The 19,249-nt window shown below is 48.0% G+C and overlaps 1 protein-coding gene across 3 annotated transcripts in view; it reads right to left on the minus strand.

The window, feature by feature from the left end:
* CDHR3 (cadherin related family member 3) overlaps nt 1-19,249 on the minus strand; it is a 78,006-nt gene that overhangs the window by 32,011 nt on the left and 26,746 nt on the right. For all 3 annotated transcript variants that reach the window (XM_029956757.1, XM_029956765.1, XM_029956751.1), the window contains exons 5-8: nt 14,654-14,748; nt 13,792-13,896; nt 8,313-8,461; nt 6,083-6,272 (exon numbers count right to left, since the gene is read on the minus strand). In XM_029956757.1, coding sequence (XP_029812617.1) covers nt 6,083-6,272; nt 8,313-8,461; nt 13,792-13,896; nt 14,654-14,748 — 539 coding nt within the window. The remainder of the gene's footprint in view (nt 1-6,082; nt 6,273-8,312; nt 8,462-13,791; nt 13,897-14,653; nt 14,749-19,249) is intronic.

The raw sequence follows: 19,249 nt of genomic DNA on the forward strand, positions 1-19,249 counted from the left end.
CCAGGAAACGTGATCAGTTTGTTGAGGGACTTTACCGTCTCCAGGTTCCAGTTTTTCCATCTATAAATTAGACCTAAATCATGTCAGTTAGCTCTTGCTTCCTAACAAACCAGCCCAAACCTTAGTGGCTTAAAAGAACAGGTACGTGAGGGCCGCAAGTCTCTGCTTCGTACTGTCGATAACCGTCCACGAGACCAGCCGAGGTTCTTCACTGGACATCTCAGGTTCCCAAAAGGAGCGAAAGACAGCAAACCCCAGTGCGCACACTCAGTCTAGGCCCCTGCAGCGTCACACTTGTGAGTGTTCTCATGGCCAAAGTAATAGACGTGGTCAAGTCCCAGATGCAAGGGGCAGAAAGAGAAACCCATTTCCTGATGCGAGGAATGGCAGAATCACAAGGGGCGTGGTGCAGACAGAGAGGAATGTGTGGCTGGTGTTTGGTTTGGTTTTTGCTATCTACCTCAATCATTTCTCTCTTACAAAAATAAGTTGTGGCTGCCAAGAGAATGTGCCTGGGAGACCCTCAACCAAGGAGCATGACTGACCACAGCCCCCGGCTGCTGTGCTTTGAAATCCATGGTTTCATGTGCCGAGAGGCCGCGTGCCAGTGACTGCGTAAGGCAGGCTTGTTCCTGTCCTATGGCAGCAGACTTGGGCCCTGGGACTCCTTGATGGCCTAGCCCAAACTTTGCAGAGAAGGCTAGAACATTTCCACCTGCCCTCCTTCCCTCTTCCCTTTGCTCAGGTCAGACTTGCATCGTGGTCGGATGGCTCACCTAGCCTACTCTCTTAGCTCTGTTTTCCCCCACAGCCATGTCCCCCTCATAAAAGCCTCACACATTTAATCCTGGCTCGGTGTCTTGTTCTCAGAACACCACACTACCGTGTGTTAAGTTCCCTGGTCCTCTGCACTACCAACTCTCTCTGCAACCAAATTATACTCCCTTCTACGTCCCACATCATCTCTCTTTTTTTTTAATGTTTGTTTATTTTTGAGAGAAAGAGAGAGACAGAGCACAAGCTGGGGAGGGGCAGAGAGAGAGGGAGACACTGAATCTGAAGCAGGCTCCAGGCTCCAAGCGGTCAGCACAGAGCCCGACGTGGAGCTCAAATCACCAACTGAGAGGTCAAGACCTGAACAGAAGTCTGATGCTCAACCGACTTGAGCCACTCAGGCACCCCCCACATCATCTCTTAATGGCATCTAATGTGGGCTCTGGGCTCAACAAATGTCTGAAGAGAAACATCTGACAGCAAGGACAGTTTGGGGCTGTTGAGGGTAACTGGGCTTGCTTCCTGGAAAGTATTTTTTCTGACAGGTGCCTCTTTGGCAAAGACAACCTCTGTTTCAGCAGAATTGGCCTCCAAATATTTTCATTCCTTTTTTGACTGTACAAAGTCATAGTTTTATTCATAAGTACATAGAATAAGTATCACTTATTAAACACCAACTATATACTGTATCATAACAAGCACTTTAAAAACACTATCTTTAGGGATGCCTGAAGGGCTGTCAGTTAAGCATTGGACTCTTGATGTCAGCTCAGGTCATGATCTCAGAGTGGTGATATCGAGCCCTGCATTGGGCTTCACACTAGGTGTGGAGCCTGCTTGAGATTCTCTCTCTCTTCCTCTCTTTCTCCCCTATACCACTCCTGCTCACTCTCTCTCAAAATAAATAAATAAATAAATAAATAAATAAATAAATAAAACCCCAGAAGTGCCTTGGATGGCTCAGTTGGTTAAGCATCAACTCTTGGTTTCAGCTCAGGTCATGATCTTGGAGTTCGTGAGTTCCATCCCCACATAGGGCTCCGTGCTGCTTGGAATTTTGTGTCTCCCATTCTCTCTGCCCCTCCCCTGCTCATGCTCTCTCCTTCTCAAAATAAATAAATAAACATTAAAAAATGTTTTTTAGAGGCACCTGGGTGGATCAGTCAGTTGAACTTCCAGCTTCAGCTCAGGTCATGATCTCACAGTTCGTGAGTTCAAGCCCCGCATCAGGCTCTGTGCTGACAGCTTGGAGCCTGGAGCCTATTTCAGATTCTGTGTCTCCCTCTCTTTCTGCCCCTTCCCCGCTTATAATCTGCCTCTCTTTCTCTCAAAAATAAATTAACATTAAAAAATTTAAAAAGGGGGTGCTTGGGTGCCTCAGTTGGTTAAGTATCCGGCTTCATCTCAGGTCATGATCTCACAGTTCATGGGTTCAAGCCCCGCATTGGGCTCTATGCTGACAGCTAGCTCAGAGCCTGGAGCCTGCTTCTGATTCTGTGTCTCTGTCTCTCTCTGACCCTCCCCTGCTTGCACTGTGTCTCTCTTGTCTCTGAAAAATAAATTTAAAAAACATTTAAAAAATTTAAACAAAAAATTTTTTTAAATTTTTTAACATTTTTTGAAAAAACCAAAAACCAAAACTGAAACAAGCAAATAAATGCTGTCTCTAATTCTCTTATCTTCAAGAGCTTTGTATTCTTGTCCTCATTTTACAGGTGAAGAAAGAAAGAATGGTCCAAAAAAGCTGGTGCAGGCATGCTTCTCTATTTTCTGTGTTAATAAATCTTAGTTAAGGTCCATCAATGACTCTCCAGGTCCACAGACAGTTTGGGAATCTGGACCTCGATTCCAACTCTATTGACGCCAAGGTGTTGCATCATCCAAAGAATCCAGGAGTCTGAAGCCAGACCCCGTCATGCACTCTGCCTCTCAGGGCTGCCTCCTATGTTTTCATTCTTCCCCCAAACACGTGACTTGGAAAGTCGCTCCCCCTCATTCATCAAGCCCTGCCTCAAAGGCCGGCTGCCCTTGCCCCCAGCCATCTGACCACGTTCCCTCTCCATGCAAAGGTGACTGGCCCAGCCGCAGTCTGAGTCTGCTGACCTTCCCTGCCTCTGGCTCACAAACAGCTTGCGAAGCGCTTTCAAGCACAGGACAATTTACACCCAGAGCGGGGCTGTCACGGTGCCTTTGATGCCTCCACCGGGCCCAGGGCTCATTCATCACCAGCCTGGGAAAGCCGCAGGGGCCTCAGCGCTAAGAGCTATTTCCATCCAGCCAGAGAGCCTGCGGGGACCGTGTGACCCAGGGGGGCGGCAGCAGCTGGGCATGGGCCACCTGCCTTCGACCCACTGCGTGCTGACGCCTCCCATTCTCTTCTTCTACCTGCTCTCCCAAAGTCTCCTGCAGGGATTATGCCAAGAACCCTGGGGAAGAAATAAATCTTCAGGGACGTGTGTTGTCAGAGCTGGTGGCTGCACCATCCTGTTCTGCTGGGGTTTGATCCACCTGGGTGCTCTATCACGGTGGGAGTGGCGAGGGAGTAAGGATAGGTGGCCCCTGGAGTTTGCAAATGAGGCTGGGCTTTTGGAATAAAGACTTCCATCTCCGGGACTGCAGAAGGAGCCCTTTTGTGGTCCCTCCTCACATCTTGGCTTTCACAGACTGCCGGCAGGTTGGACAAGCCCCGAGGAGGGACTGGAACATTGCTTAGAGCTACTTTCAGTAATCAATACAGTTAGTCCAGTTACTCCCTGGTGTTGACCCTCAGGACTGATTTGGAGAGAAGATTCTCAAGAGCAGAGCTCTGCATGGGCTTGCCTGGACAGTCTAGGATATTCACACTGTGGTTTTACCAGCTAATACAGAATGCAGTCTGCAAACTGTCATTCCACACGCCCCGGGGAGTCTGGAACGCAGGAAGTCACAGTATGCGCCTTGCAGAAGTGCACCGGGAGGGGAGAAAATGGGCAGGGAAGATGGAGACAGGACGGTCCTCTCCAGTCATTGCTGCTCAGAGTTCTTATGCCTCAACCCACACCCTACACCTCTCAGAGCAGCAGAGCAAAGAAGAGCAGGAGGACCCAGAAGGGCAGGGCAGGAGGACAGGAAATCCGCCCCCCACACACAAAGGTGCACGAAGCCACCCAAGAGTGCTAGCATAGATTTCGATTTTCAAAGAAAGAGTGACCCTACATGGCATCTCTACTCCATCCCCAAGGCCCAGACTCAGTTACCAGAGGTGGGTTCCATTTCTGCGTGTAATAGTGTGGAAGTCACAACCCTAATTACCCATGGCAACCATCCCCACCCATCAAGCAGACTCTGAGGTTGAAATAGAACCCTATCACCTGGTCAAGGCTATTGTTGACTTGATGGGGGCCTCAGCAGGAAGCAGATGGCAAGTTAGGATAATTCTAGGAGGGTTTAGTAAAGGGACTATTACAACGGTGCACCCGGGGTATACAGAAATCCGGAGGCACGGGGCAGGTATCTCAGGGCTGGTAAGAGTGGAGCTCCTTTAGCACCTCTAGGCCCAGAGGAGCTGGTGGAGGAGCTGTTCCTGAAGCCTGAACAGAGACAGATAGCTGTGCAGAGGACTGCCTTATAGAATCTGGGGATTTCAGGAGGTGGGGGACTTCTCCAGCTGACAGGCATGGATCCAGATGGATAAATACCCCAACTTTACTGTCTCTCATTCCAGGGCCTCTCATTGGCCAACCAGAAACTGCAAGCCAGGGGGCTAAGCACTAACCACATAGGTCAGCCCCCCACAGAGCAGGGTGGGGGAGTGCGGAGGCTGGATGTGAAGGGGGCAAGTAGGATGTGTCCAAAACTGGGTTTAATTGTTCTGGTACCAGACTTCAGGCCACACTGATTTTTAGCATCATGCCGGGCATGCCAAATGAGAAAACAGGAAGACGTTTATACCCATAATAAAGGAATTTATTTTATCTCTATTGCTGACCCTGAACAATCTTTGTCCTTTGTCCTTTGTCCTAGGGTCCTTTGTCCTTTGCATGGCCGCATTATGGATTGGACCTGTGTCCACAGTCACCTGGAGCTTTAAAAGTGGCCTTGCAAAACCTGCCGAAGATGAGCTCAGAGGGGGACTCCCGCTGTGGGGACATCTGAAGGGGGCTGCTCGGAGTCGACTGAGCCTTGCTCCAGATACAGGGCACTCTCCAGATGCCAGCATCACTGCAGGGGTGCCCTCCTGCCCCCATGAGGAGCCACCTTCATCATCCCGAGAGACTGAGACCAGCAAGTAAGAAGCCAAAGAGAAGCAAGTAACCCCAGGAACTACTGATGTGGCTTTTAGACAAAATATTCAGTAGGGAGATAGTGGCACTTTCAAAAAGGCATATTAAACCAGACACAAGGGGCCTTATTTATATTAAAAAATTTTTTGTACTGTTTATTTATTTTTGAGAGATACCAAGTGCAAATGGGGGAGGGGCAGAGAGAGAGGGAGACACAGAATCCGAAGCAGGCTCCAGGCTCTGAGCTGTCAGCACAGAGCCCAACACAGGGCTCGAACTCATGAACCATGAGTTCCTGACCTAAGCTGAACTCAGACACTTAACCAACGGAGCTACCCAGGCACCCCAAGGGACCTTATTTTTAACTAACACTGAACAGGTTGTGACACAAAGAATAGGTCAACATGTGCAAAATAACTTGTTTCTGCATTCCCCACCCCCCTTTCGGTTGCCTCTTGTTTACAGGCAATTAAGTTGTGTAAGGTGAATTAGATGCTTTGTTTTGTTTTAAGTAAATACTTGGTTTGATTTATTCCTATTCCTGGTGGTGTGCTTCTCTGGGAACTCCTGGCTACTAATCCTAAGTCTCAAGTATCTATTATAACTGCTAACTAACAGAGCTGTCCTGCCACCAGAGGCAATAAGTAAAGAAAAGGCACACTCCAGAGAGAGTCTCACAAATCTTGTGGTACTTTTCACCAAAGAAGATGAACATGCTATAGAAGAGAACAAGAAAAAACAAAACAAAACAGAGAAACAAATAAAAAATTATATATATACACACATATATGTATATATATGTGTGTATATGTATATTGGCCAGAGTACAAAAGTGGAGAAGGGAAGCAATGATAAAGAAAGAAAATAAAGAGAGAAAAGAACAAAAGGATCAAGAAAGAAAAACCCATCAACGAAATCGAACACCTCAAGTATGTTGGCTTACATTCTGGAGGCCTGTCCCAGATACCCATGATTCTTTGATTCCTGCCGGAGAAACCACAAGGTCGAGGACCACGGAGGAGGGGAGCCGCCCAGCACGTGAATACCTGAAGGTGAACTTGGTGCACGTAGGAGGGTTGTCATTAATGTCTTCCACAATGAAGGTGATCTGTGTGCGATTCTCCTGACCCCCCGAGGGTCTGTCCTTCACCAGAACTTCCAGAGAAATGGTGGGATTTTGTCTTAATGGCCCTGCATCTCGGTCTAGCCTGTGGGCCACCTGGATCGTTCCGGTCACTAAGGAGACAAATGTGAAAACATTACTTTTTGGAAACTTGAAGGCGATTGGAAAGATCATGGTGATATGAGGACTGGCTTGCATGGACAATACCCTCTGTACAAACACATGTTTAAAAACTCAGGTAAGTTCCCGTATTAGACATTGATTGGGATGCCTGGCCTGACTCTTCTAGAACTTTTCATGTCTAACTTCAGGGTCGGGCCCCTGGCAGTCGTTCCTTGCCCACACAGTTGACCAGACTGGTAGACCGCTGACTCCAGCCATGGTTGTGCACCCCTCCCCCATCAGCCGAGTAAGGTCCTTGATGACCGGACACTAGAAGGTTTTCAGAACTGGAGCATAATTATTGCCTGGCCTGCCTCTCCTGGGACCAGACAGACACCCTTTGCTGTAAAGCCTGTGGGGCAAATAGCACATTGTGTTTCTGGGTTTGGCCAATGCTGGACTCCACAAAATCATCATGTAAAGTGAAGTACTTGGGAGGGGTGTGATAGCTTAGGAGGTGGGGTCGCCTACAGCTTTGGTCTGTATCTCTGCTTCAGAACCCGCAAGCTGTGAGGCCTTGGACAAGTCCATCAGCCTGTCCAAGTCTCTCTCTGAGTATTAGTTTCCTCATCTATAAAGTCTGGATTATGATAGCTCATTGGGTTGCTGTGCTGAGGTCTCAGATGGAATACATACACATCACCATTATAGCGCCTGGTATATACTAAGACCCTGATAAAGGACAGCTATCCTGAGATCATGATCTGACCTGAAGACCAGAGTCATATGCTTAACCGACTGAGCCACCCAGGCCCCCCTGCCCCATATGTATGTAATTTTCAAGTTCAGTAGCCAACTTTTTAAAATGTAAACCCGCGTTTTCCTCACTGACATGTTTGGATGAGAGAGTAACTCCCGGCAATCCAACAGACTGATCTAGATCGATGCAGTCCAATATGGTAACCACTAGCCACATGTGGTTCTTTAGCACCTGAAATGTGGCTTGTCCAAATTGAAATGTGTGGTAAATATAAAATGCTTCAAAGACTCGGTACAATAAGCAATCATGTAAAAGATGCCACGAGTCACTTAAAAAATTGTTTTTACATTTTATTTATTTTTCAGAGACAGAGCATGAACAGGAGAGGGTCATAGAGAGAGAAAGAGATGCAGAATCCAAAGCAGGCTCCATGCTCTGAGCTAGTGGTCAGCACAGAGCCCGATGTGGGGCTCGAACCCATGAACCGTGAGATCATGACCTGAGCCGAAGTCAGACGCTCAACCAACTAAGCCACCCAGGCGCCCCATTGACAAGCCACTTTAAAATATTAGTTACATGTTAATGACAACATTTTGTATATGTTCGGTTCAATAAAATGCCTTATGAAAGTTCATTTCACCTGCTTATTTTTACATTTTAAACAGTTGGCTACTGAACTTGAAAATTACACATGTGGGCAGGGGGGCCTGGGTGGCTCAGTCGGTTAAGCATCTGACTCTGGGCTTCAGGTCAGATCATGATCTCAGTGTTGGTGAGTTTGAGCCCTGCATCGGGCTCTGCGATGATGTCTCAGAGTCGGCTTGGGATCCTCTCTCCCCCTCTCTCTGTCCCTCCCCTGCTTGCGTTCTCTCTCTCTCTCTCTCAAAATAAGTAAAATAAACATTAAAAAATTATATACAAGGGCTTACACTCTATTTATTTTGGACACTGATGGTGTGGATCCTCTTTTCAGAAGACTTCAAGGTACCCTCAGGAGAGTGAATTCATCCCTTGTTAGAAACTCACCTGCTTCAAAGGTGGAGTAGTGATGTGATATAGCCAGTGACCCTGGGGCTCCATCAGAGTCCCCAACCCTTCTGCCAGCAGATTTTAATATACCTATTACCCTGATAAGTTATGACACTCTAGACAGAAAGGCATGCCCCAGACCAGAAGACAAATAAAATATTTGTAAAACAATCCAAATGGCTGGATTAAAGGATGCACAGAAAGGTGTGTATGCATGTGTGCAGTGTGTGTGTGTGTGTGTGTGTGTGTGTGTGTGACTCACACTGGTTGATCATGAAGTAGCTGTTCGCAGTGGTAATGCTGTAGAGGAGGAAGCCGGTAGAACCTTTATCATCAGGGTCCTCAGCTGTGATATTGGCCACGATGGTGCCCGAAGCCAGCTCCTCGGGAATCGAGTACACGCGTGCTGGGCTGGAGAAGTACAGCAGACACAGCTCATTTTCAGGGGCACAGGAGGGTGGAGTCTGGGAGGTGGGTATTTTGGTTAGTGCTAAATATAGCGCTGAGCTTTGGAACTTGCATCTGCAGGCTCAGAGAGAGAACTCAGCAGCTGAAAGGAGGAGTGGCCAGCTTTTGTATTTCCTGAGCTCGTGTCCCTGTGGATGCGGAGAAAGTGGCAAGCTGTTACCGCCACCATTTACAGTGGCCTCAGCCTCTGACTCTGCACAGCCTTGGTGCCGTTTCAGACCAGCCTGCGCATTAACATCTTCCACAAGAAGGATAGCAGACCCATCCAGCCATGGTCTCTCCTTCTGCAATTCTTGTGCTCCCGGAATGATTTTACAAAATCCATCTGGACACAATGTCCACAGCTACAGATTTTTGCTCCCAGCCTATGGCTGCCACAGGAGGCTGTGGTAATAAACTGCAAACACTTTATTTCTTCTTTGTCTTTTTGGGGTTTTTTTTAATAATTAAAAAACATTTTTTAACATTTTTTAATTTTTGAGAGAGAGAGAGAGACAGTGCGAGCAGGGGAGGGGCAGAGAGAGAGGGAGACACAGAATCCAGAGCAGGCTCCAGGCTCCGAGCTATCAGCACATGAACTCTGAGATCATGACCTGAGCCAAAGTCAAACGCTTAACTGACTGAGCCACCCAGGCACCTCCCCTCCTTTTTTTTTTGCCTGAAGAGGCAGAATTTACACACAGAACTTATGTACCTTTCTGAGTTGCATTTATCTTAAGGTCAGGTCTCTGAACAGAGAAATGAGCCCCCCCCGCCCCCCGTAGAAGCCAAGGTCAGTGCACTGTCCTCCATGGATGACTTCTTCCAAGATAATGCCAAACCACCAACCTACCCATCTTCCTCAGACCTCCACTGCCTTTGGAAAAGGCTGATAATAAGACAGAGAGGTTCAAGGTTTTAATTACACGGCTTGAATAAATTGAGTAATTTTGAATGCACCAAGGGAGGCTTATTGTTTGGAATAACCCCTGCAGGAAATCTTTTTGCTGAGGGAAATCATTTCAGTAGGGCGAAGAATCACCTCAGGATTACCAGTTTCGTAAGTTGGGATTTTCCCACGTGGGATCTTCCTCTAGAAGGGAACACTATATCTCAGGTTTAAATGATCACATTCATTTCATGAGCTCAGAATTTTTCTTCGCTTTCGTCTCCTCTTCCCTGTCGGGTAGATGGGACCAGAGGGAAGAGGAAGGAGGAGCCTCCAGCTAGTGTCAGAGGCAGGCAGAGAGAGGCTGCGGCCAGCCTCTCCCTCACCGGGGCTCCTGCCCGAGTCCTGGGTCTGCCCCCACCACCATTCCCAAGGTGACCTCCTGTTGGTGCACCCCATTGTTGGGGGACAGTAATCTTGTTCAGGCCAAGAGGCCACCCCAGTACTCTGCACCTCTCCCCTCCCAATGCCTCATGGAGGCTGCCCACTGATCCGTTTACTTGCCTGCCCCCTTCTCAGCGAACCTGGGGGTGGCCCACTGGTGGGTCAGAAATAGACAAAGCGGGATGTGGGGGCAAGGAAGCAGGGGCAGCAGGGAACAAAGCGAGAGCCAGAGGGAGAGGGAGGTAGTCCCAGCTGCCAAAGGGCTAGACTGAGCCCGATGTCCCTTATGTGAGAGTCCCTGTTTCTAGGGTGTTTCTTTTTTTTCTTTGGTTACTTTGAGTGGGTTTCCTGAACTTCCAACAAGGAGATTGCTAAGACCTCTGTGCTACCTTGCCCCTGCGGCTCCACGGGTGGTTGCTGCACGGTCCACAGGCTCCCCAGGGGGTTCTGGATCTGAATGCAGAACGAAGACCAGCTGCAGACTGCTGAATCGAGATCTGCATTTCACAAGATGCCCAGGGATTTATATGCACTTTTTGAGAAAGAACTCTCGTAAGAAACCAGCAGAGGTGACAGTCACAGATACCCAACCTGTCACAGGACAGAGGACACCTTGGGAGGAGAATCCGCTTCCTCCTATCCTCCTTTCTTCCCTCTAAGAGAGTGGTTCTCAGGTAGGGGTGACGATGTTGGTCGTCACAATGAGGGGGAGGGGCTGCTCTTGGCATCTAGCAGTAGACGCCAGGGACGCTGCTGAATACCACAGTGCAGAGGACAGCCCCCACCACAAGGAAGCATCCAGCTCAGAACGTCAATGGTGCAGCTGTTTAAGAGACCCTGTTCTGCAGGCTCCTCTGGTCCATGCTGGGCCTCCAGGAAATCAGGTCCCCGTGAACCAGTCAGGCTACTGGTGTGTGCAGAGCTCCTCAGGGACACTATGCTCTCCTTGGCTGACCTGATATGAGGCTGGCAGAAGGCAAAAATCTTTGGTTTATTTGGTCTGGGCACCCCTGACCCAAGTAGGTATAAAATATCCTTGAACATGGAGGTGTTACCCTCAGCCCACAGCTGAGATCTATTCAAGGGCAGCAAAGCCAGGGGTGCTGTGGCCACTGATGGGGTTAAGCTCTATTATCACATTCCCACACCATCCTCTGCCATAACACCAGATCACCAGGACCTGGACGAGGGGGAGACAAGGGTCAATGGCCACACTCACAGGGAAGGGCATGAATACTGGGTGACCTCGGACAGCTTCATTGTTACAAAAGACTTTGCAGTAAGTGCATAAAGTGCGTATGCACTGCGAGACCCTAGGTTTAAAAGGACGGTGGGTAATACAAAAGAAATGGGCAGCAGGGGACAGACTGCCCAAGTCTAAGTTAAAGTGCTTCGTAAAAAACAAGCATTGTGCTTGCTATGTAGACGGTAAGTGGAAGTCAAGTACTTTTATAATAAAGTGCTCAACTGTAATAATAGAATCCTAGAGTACACATCTCAAGTCCACAAAGCATTCAGATGTTTGTCACCACCCAGGGATAAATGGTGAGCCACTTTCAACAATATGAACAGGGGCGCCTGGGTGGCTCAGTCGGTTAGGCGTCTGACTTCAGGTCAGGTCATGATCTCATGGTCTGTGAGTTGTAGCGTCGAGTCCGGCTCTGTGTTGGCAGCTCAGATCCTGGAGCCTGCTTCAGAATCTGTGTCTCCCTCTCTCTCTCCCTCCGCCTCCCCCACTCATGCTCTGTATCTGTCTTTTGAAAATGAATAAATGTTAAAAAATAAAAAAAAAAAAAACCCAGAAACAGTACCTGCTTTGGCTGTGTTAATTGCAGGACCTTACCAAAGGGTAAAGATAGAAGATTGTTTCTGCATTCCACAGTCCTACGTCACATTCCAGTTCCATATATTTGAGTCAGTGTGAGGACTGAATCGCATTAATTCTGAATTAAATAACTTAACAGGTACTCCTAGCACTGGTTCTGGGGGTGGGGAAGAAGGATCATGGCTCAAGGGAACCATGAAAGCCCTCAAAGGCAGCACCTACTTTGAAACCGAGTCAACTTTCAAATTGTAGGTGGGTGAAGACAAGGTTGACTCTAACTGAGTGGCCTGGGCAGAGTCAGGGCAGCCAACTTGCCCCAGTGCTCCCAGGGACAGGCTCTGGCCGACCCATCTCTACCCACACCCATGGATCGCAGTTTGAAACCAAGTCGGATGATTTGTTACAAACTGGTTAAGTGGTCACATAGATCACACTCTCTGTCTGGAATGGAGCCTAACAGGTTCATTTCCAAAACTGAGAACCAGCATTCCAGACCTACTTCTGGAGGTCCCAACAACCAGCCAAGGTCATGTTCTCTCTCTGCTGTGGCCATTGGCTTTATTTTGGGAGACATGGTCCAAATCAGATGGTTCTGCCCCTTGGGAGAACTTCTTGTTTTCCCCGTTGTGATTTCATTAGCCTGCTCCCCCACCTCACAGATTGGAAGGTGGGGGCGACATTGCAGAACACCTTGGTTCTGGCCCCAGAGCCATCACCCGCCTCTGGGGGTTGCTGATGAATCTGCACTGCTGTGTCAGCTAGTACTTGAGTCTGAATCCAGGCTGGGATGTCACGGCTGTTTACAAACTGCCTGTACTATGCTCCTGGGGGAACCCGTCAGCAGAAATGCGTTGCGTCATTCTTCTGAGCTTAACCTGGCAACGGGCATTGTTGGGAAGGAAGCATTATGTGGGAGTATGTCTGCTGTCCTTCCCCCCACGTTGATATCTAGCAACAGGGCTGTAGACAGTTAACACCCAGAAGTTTCACAACTGTGGTGTGTTTTGCCGAATGGCAGCAGGCTGGCCTGTGAATGGGGTGGCCTTAATACCTCCTGATCTCAGAACACAAGCATTCCGTGTAGTTCTGGAGTCTCCTGAACCGAATTTATTCACAGCCGTTAAATTGGTTATTAGTGCTTAGCAGGCAGGTGATTCTGCGGGTTTCCTCATGTCTGGTTCTTGAACCCGCCTCAGCAACCGAGGCAGGAAGAGCCAGGTAACCAGCGAGCCAGGCTGTTTGCAGGGTCATATGCTAGCTCAGAATCCCATCTTCCCCACCTAAATCCCTATGATGACAGGCTTGGGGTGCAGGCCCATTCTCACAGGCTCCCCTCGCCAGACTCACGACCGACCCATCTCCCCTCTGCTGGGTGTGGGAACTGTCAGACACAGCCAGATCTCTTTTCTGGCTCGCCCTGTGGCAGGAAGACACTTAGAGCACCCGCAGTGGACAGCCTCTTAAGTATCATTGACAGAGACCTCTCCTCGGTCAGAGAGGATAACATGCTAGTAAGTGTGGGCTTCACAGGGGCACCTGGGTGGCTCAGTTGGTTGGGTGACCGACTTCAGCTCAGGTCATGATCTCATGGTTTGTGGGTTTGAGCCCCGCATTGGGCTCTGTGTTGACAGCTCAAACAGCCTGGATCCTGCTTTGAATTCTGTTTCCTTCTCTCTTGGCTCCTCTTCCACTCATGTTTTATCTCTCTCTCCCTCAAAAATAAATAAACATTAAAAAAAAATTAAGAGGGGGCTTTACAGAGCCTTGACTGATAACGTGTGCCCTAGGATTTTGCTGTTATTCATGTTGCACAGTCTATTATAAAAGTACCTGCCTTATATTTATCTTTTATATGTGACCAGGGGCCAGCTGCACTCCAGGGGCATCGCATCTGGCCCCTCCCCCTCCCCAGCACATCTACAATCCCTGGTGTGGAGGAAAGGGGAGCCAAGGTGGAAGATGGAAGTCTAGAGGCTCAATCAGAGAGAGAACACTGAAGATCTCAGGCCTCTTGTGTCTCCTCCCAGCAAGGGCAGAGGGCATCCCTGTCTTGTATGAAATGTGTCTGAGAAAGGTAGGCCACCTAGGAGAGATAATGGCTGTGGCTCACTGGGCCCTGCACGCCCTCGGGCCTACCTGGTAAAGCGGGGGGTTTCATCGTTGATGTTCACAATATTCACCTGGAGTGTGGTGGAAGCTTCCAGCCCTTGGCTGTCTCTCACTCCCACAACGAGGTTGAACCTGTCAGGGAAACACCTCAAGTTAGCAATTCCGGCTTTGCTGACACTGCCTTAACTTGGAGTGTGGGGGGTGGAATGGGGTGGGAGGAAATGGGGTGGGAGGAGGGGGGGAGGAGTCTGCCCCCTTCTGGCCACCTTCCTTCACATGCTCACGCGGGATCACGAACTTCCACGTCTACTCTTCTTTCCTCGCCTCTACAAGCCCACTCCTCCACTTCTCTCTCCTGCTATGGTTCTTATTCCCCAGGGGGCTGCTCACGCCTGCCATGCTGCACATCGTATCTCTGCTGCTCCTCACAGTATCCCTGCCAACACGCATGGTGCCTGTGTGAGGGCCCCGAGGCTCCCACGGATGAGGTAACTAGCCTGGTTCTCAGACCAGGCGAGGAGCCGAAAGCCAAACCTTGTCACTCTCTGTGTGGTATCCTCCCTGGTCTCTCCTCACCTCTTCCCTCAGCCCCCTGCTGGCCTCCCCCCTGCTGCTGTGACGTTAGCAAACAGCTCTAACACAGCCTCTCCCAAGCCAGGAAGCTTCTGAGGCAATCCTCTAGATTCTTTGAGACACATCTCCCACACTTCCATTCTTGTTATTTAGAGATGAGGATTTGGGAACGGGGAGGAGGCTTTCCAGATAATTCTATTCCCTCTTTCTTTTGGGGGCTCACTATCCTCTGAAATCAGCAAAACACTTAGGGCCTCCCTCACTGCCCTCAGCTTGCATAAATAGTCCTTCAAGCAAGGTCATTGGCAAAGGCTACCTTTTGTGTCCTGCTTCAAAGTCAAATTCTGTTGTGGAGAACAGGGTCCCATTGGCAGACAGTGCGAAGTTCGTTGAGGGAAAAATCAGGAAATACTGAAAAACAAGGAAGCGAAGAATGTGACTAAGAGTATCTATTCATCTTTCCCCAGGAGACTAGTTTGTTCAAATCCCATTTTATATTCTTGGCCCATGGAATACTCTTGATGCATCAGGAGGAGCCCCAATGTAGAGTTCTCAGACTGAATGATTCTTGACTCAAGAAGGTTCTGGGAGGCTCCTGGGTGGCTCAGTTGGTTAAGCGTCCGGCTTCGGCTCAGGCATGATCTCACGGTTTGTGGGTTCCAGCCCCACATCAGGCTCTGTGCTGATGGCTAGCTCAGAGCCTGGAGCCTACTTTGGATTCTGTATCTCCCTCTCTCTCTGATCCTCCCCTGCTCTCACTTTCTGTCTCTCAAAAAATAAATACATTAATTAATTAAAAAAAAAAAAAGCAAGCTCTGGATCTGCTGGTCTGAGCCTCTGACCTGAGAAGCCACACCCTGAGGAGCTGGTCACCGGGTCCTGTGTCAATTACAGGGCAAATGTAAATGTCCTCTGTCTATGCCCTCTGCTTCTGAGTCTAGTCTCCTTATCTCTGTCACCATGTTCGCATGTTTGCCTCTCAGGATGATGTCTGGCTTTGAGTGTAGGTCTTGGCTTTAGCCCACGCTGTTTAAACACAGCTATTATGCGTTAGGTGATAGGGCGAGACTAAAGTAAGTAAGATCTGGTCTCTACCCTTAAAAGAACTAATGATATAGTGGCGTGCAAAAATGTTCACAAACATTATTCACTGAAATGATGGGAAGCCAGAAGGGAAAAGGAAGGGACAGGTAGGGAAGAAAAAGAAAGTTAACAGGGCCTCAAGCCCAAATTGCAAGCTGGTTTGGAGGCACCAGAAGGGCTATTTTAGAATCTGACCTCAGGTTGATGGCCACTGGTCAAGTCTTTGCACATCTTGGGGAGTTAGGAGTCTCATCCTTTATGGTTCCCAGTGCCCAGCCCAGCTCTCTTGATGACCCTCTGCCTACCACCACTCGTTCTGATGGGAACACAGGATTATCTGCACAGCCCACTAAGGGCCAGTCCATGGGAGAACCACCTCTGCACTATCCATGGGTGCTCACCAAGATTGCTTCCTTTCCATCACAAAGTCAACAAAACAGACAAAGGACCTGGATCAGAAGAGCTGAGTCCAAGTTCTGGTCCTCACCACAGGATCTGGGACAAGTGCCTTCCTTGCCTATAATACACAGACCATACCACCAACTGCTCCTCCATGTTTGTGCGAGGATTGAATCACAAAGCACACTTGAAAATATGAAGCGCTATGGCAACACTAGAGGCTTACTTGTTTATATCCATTTGTTCCAAAGGGCTTTAAGGTTTGAAGGTTTCATTATTTCCTACTAGGATGAGAGATGATCTATCCTCAAGGCCTTAGATCTCTGGATCAGATAATCAGTGGAGATTTTGCAATCAGAGCCACAGCCCCTGAAGTCTAGAATCAAAGGAAACCCAGCCAAGGTTTCCAACCTGGCGATTTGCTGTGTTGTGTGATTGCAGCTAAGCTCCCCATAGGAGAGAAAAGAATATGCACAGAAAATAGATTAAAGGTCTCATTAGGGGTGAATGTAAGGTTTTTAACCATTTCCCTGATTGCAATAAAACATATTTTTTTTACACACAAACTAGGAAAGAAAGAAAAGTATTAAAAAACACCCAATATTGGTCACCTGTAAAATCCCCTCATTTTCACGAATAGCCTTTTGGGGTTTGTTGTGTTTTGTTTTGTTTTTTAAGTAGGCTCCATGCCCAGCATGGAGCCCAGCACAGGGCTTGAACTTATAACTCTGAGATCAAGACCTGAGCTGAGATCAAGAGTTGGACACCTAACCAACTGAACCACCCAGGTGGCCCAATTCTGTTCTTTCTATGCAAACATATACCCTCCAGAAAATTGAGATGATGCTCTTGTCAAAATTACATTCTCTTGTTCTTTTCACTTGTAGCTTGAGCACTTACCCCTATTCTTAAAAATTTTTGTAATTTTTTAATGTTTTTACTTATTGAGAGATAGAGACAGACAGAGCATGAGCATGGGAGGGGGAGAGAGAGGGGGAGACACAGAATCTGAAGGAGGCTCCAGGCTCTTCAGCACAGAGCCCAATACAGGGCTCGAACTCACAAAACGTGAGATCATGACCTGAGCCAAAGTTAGACTGAGCCACCCAAGCACCTCCCCACCCCCCGCCATATTCTTAAATCTTATCTTATAGCCTGGTCGGTTAATGATGACATAGCATTCAACTGTAGGCTTATTTTACTAAGGCTTTCTTCCTGGTTCTTACCCACCTTTAATGGAAAATACTTGGGCAGCACCAAGGAATGCTCTTCTTCCAGCCCCCCAAATTGCATAAACAGCTTGGCAGCACTCAAAGCTACGATGTTTAAATCCCAAGCCCCCACCATCTCTCCAGCTCACAGCCTGGGAGGCAGTTGCCTAGGCCTGCAGCTGTCTGTGCACACAGAGCAGTTCTGTGTCTTTGAGCAAAGCCTTCCCTGCGGAGAATCCTCACATACCCATAGATCAGAGGATCAAGCTGGATGTGACGGGATGGCAGGGTTTATAGACCCATGGGGGGTGTTCACTATATGCACCTGATTCAGGATGCCTTTCCAATGTGTTTAGTTCTCTAGAAGACATCTCCCATTCTGGTGTGTCTCCAGGATACAGAGAAAGTCTCAGGACACAGAGATGACACACACACTCTGCTCTCCAAAAGCTGATGGTCAATGGGGGGGACCATAAAGGAAGATGCGGGAGATGTGCTCACAGGGAGATAAATATAGGATGTGGTGGGAACAGAGAAGGGGGACTCAGACCCATCTAGAATGCAAGAGTCAAGCGTGGTGGCTCTGGAGCCAGACTGCTGAGTTGGAATCCTGGTTCTACTACTTTCCACCTGTGAAAGCTTGTGCAAGGAAAAGTAATAATAATAGGGCATGCCCAACAAGTTATCACATAAAGTTCTAGAACAGTGCCTGGCACATGGTATACATCCAATATAGGTAAACTACTACTGTAGGTTAGAATGTAAGATCTATGAGGGGAAGAGCTTTGTTTTATTCATCACTATATATTTAGTGTCTAACACATAATAGATGCTCAATAAAAAAATTTTCAATTGATAAATATTTGTTAAGGGGCACCTGGGTGGCTCAGCTGGTTAAGCGTCCAATTTTGATTGGACTTGATTTTGGCTCAGGTCATGATCTCATGGTTTGTGGGACTGAGCCCCAAATCAGGCTTTGTGTTGTTAGCGCAGAGCTTGCTTGGGACTCTATCGCGCGCGCGCTCGCTCGCTCTCTCCCCCTCCCACCCTCATGTTGTCAGTCTCAAAATAAATAAATAAACTTAAAAAATAAAAATAAAGAAATGTTTGTTAAATGTTCAATATTGGCCTTTTCTTCTTTCCTATTTCCCATATGCAACCAGCTTTCCCACCCTAAAATTTTTTTTTAATGTTTTTTACTTATTTTTGAGAGACAGAGAGAGACAGCGCAAGCAGGGAAGGGTCAGAGATAGAGTGAGATACAAAATCTGAAGCAGGCTCCAGGCTCTGAGCTAGCTGTCAGCACAGAGCCCAACACAGGGCTCGAACCCACAAACCGCGAGATCATGACCTGAGCCAAAGCTGGACGCTTAACTGACTGAATTAGTTTTAGGCACCCCTAAAAACTTTTAAAACAAATAGGCGACAACAGCAACAAAAATCTTGCCAAAGTTGGGGCGCCTGGGTGGCTCAATCGGTTAAGTGTCCGGCTTGGGCTCAGGTCATGATCTCATGTTCATGGGTTCAGCCTCGCATCAGGCTCTGTGCTGACAGCTCAGAGCCTGGATCCTGCTTCCGATTCTGTGTCTCCCTCTCTCTCTGCCCCTCCCCCACCCATGCTCTGTGTGTGTGTGTGTGTGTGTGTGTGTGTGTGTCTCAAAATAAAATAAAACATTAAAAAAAATTTTTTTTAATCTTGCCAAACTTAAAAAAATTCTGTTTTACCTCGGTAATGCTAGGCTGGATTGTGAAATCTTCCCCAGCCCTGCCGATGTCTGGGCAAAGCAGGAAAATCCCAGTGGCAGCAGACAGAAAGGGTGGACGACTGCAGGATCAGGAACACGAGGAATTTCTTTTCCATTTTTATTAAGAGTCTGATTTCCTGAAATCCTGTTTTTTTTCCTCTTCTAGCACCGGGCTAATTTCCTTTATCTTTGAACCTACGAGCTTGTGTTAATGGGAATAGCAGGTTTGTACTTAGAAGGGAGATAATATCCATAGACTAAAAATATTGTGTCATGTGGCCATTTGCCAGCAACTCAGCAAAGCTTTCTGTAAAACCTGGCATTCTCTCCCCTTTTTAAAGGCTTGTTTAATCAAGCTGCTCCCTTGATATTCATTCTTGGAAAACAGAAATTAAATAGAATGAGGACCGACTGCACCACTACTGTTCCACTACTGGCTAAGAAAAATCCTGAGTAATCAGATCAATTCGGTTA

Source organism: Suricata suricatta, chromosome 2, assembly GCF_006229205.1.
Source record: "Suricata suricatta isolate VVHF042 chromosome 2, meerkat_22Aug2017_6uvM2_HiC, whole genome shotgun sequence".
Classification (NCBI taxonomy): domain Eukaryota; kingdom Metazoa; phylum Chordata; class Mammalia; order Carnivora; family Herpestidae; genus Suricata; species Suricata suricatta.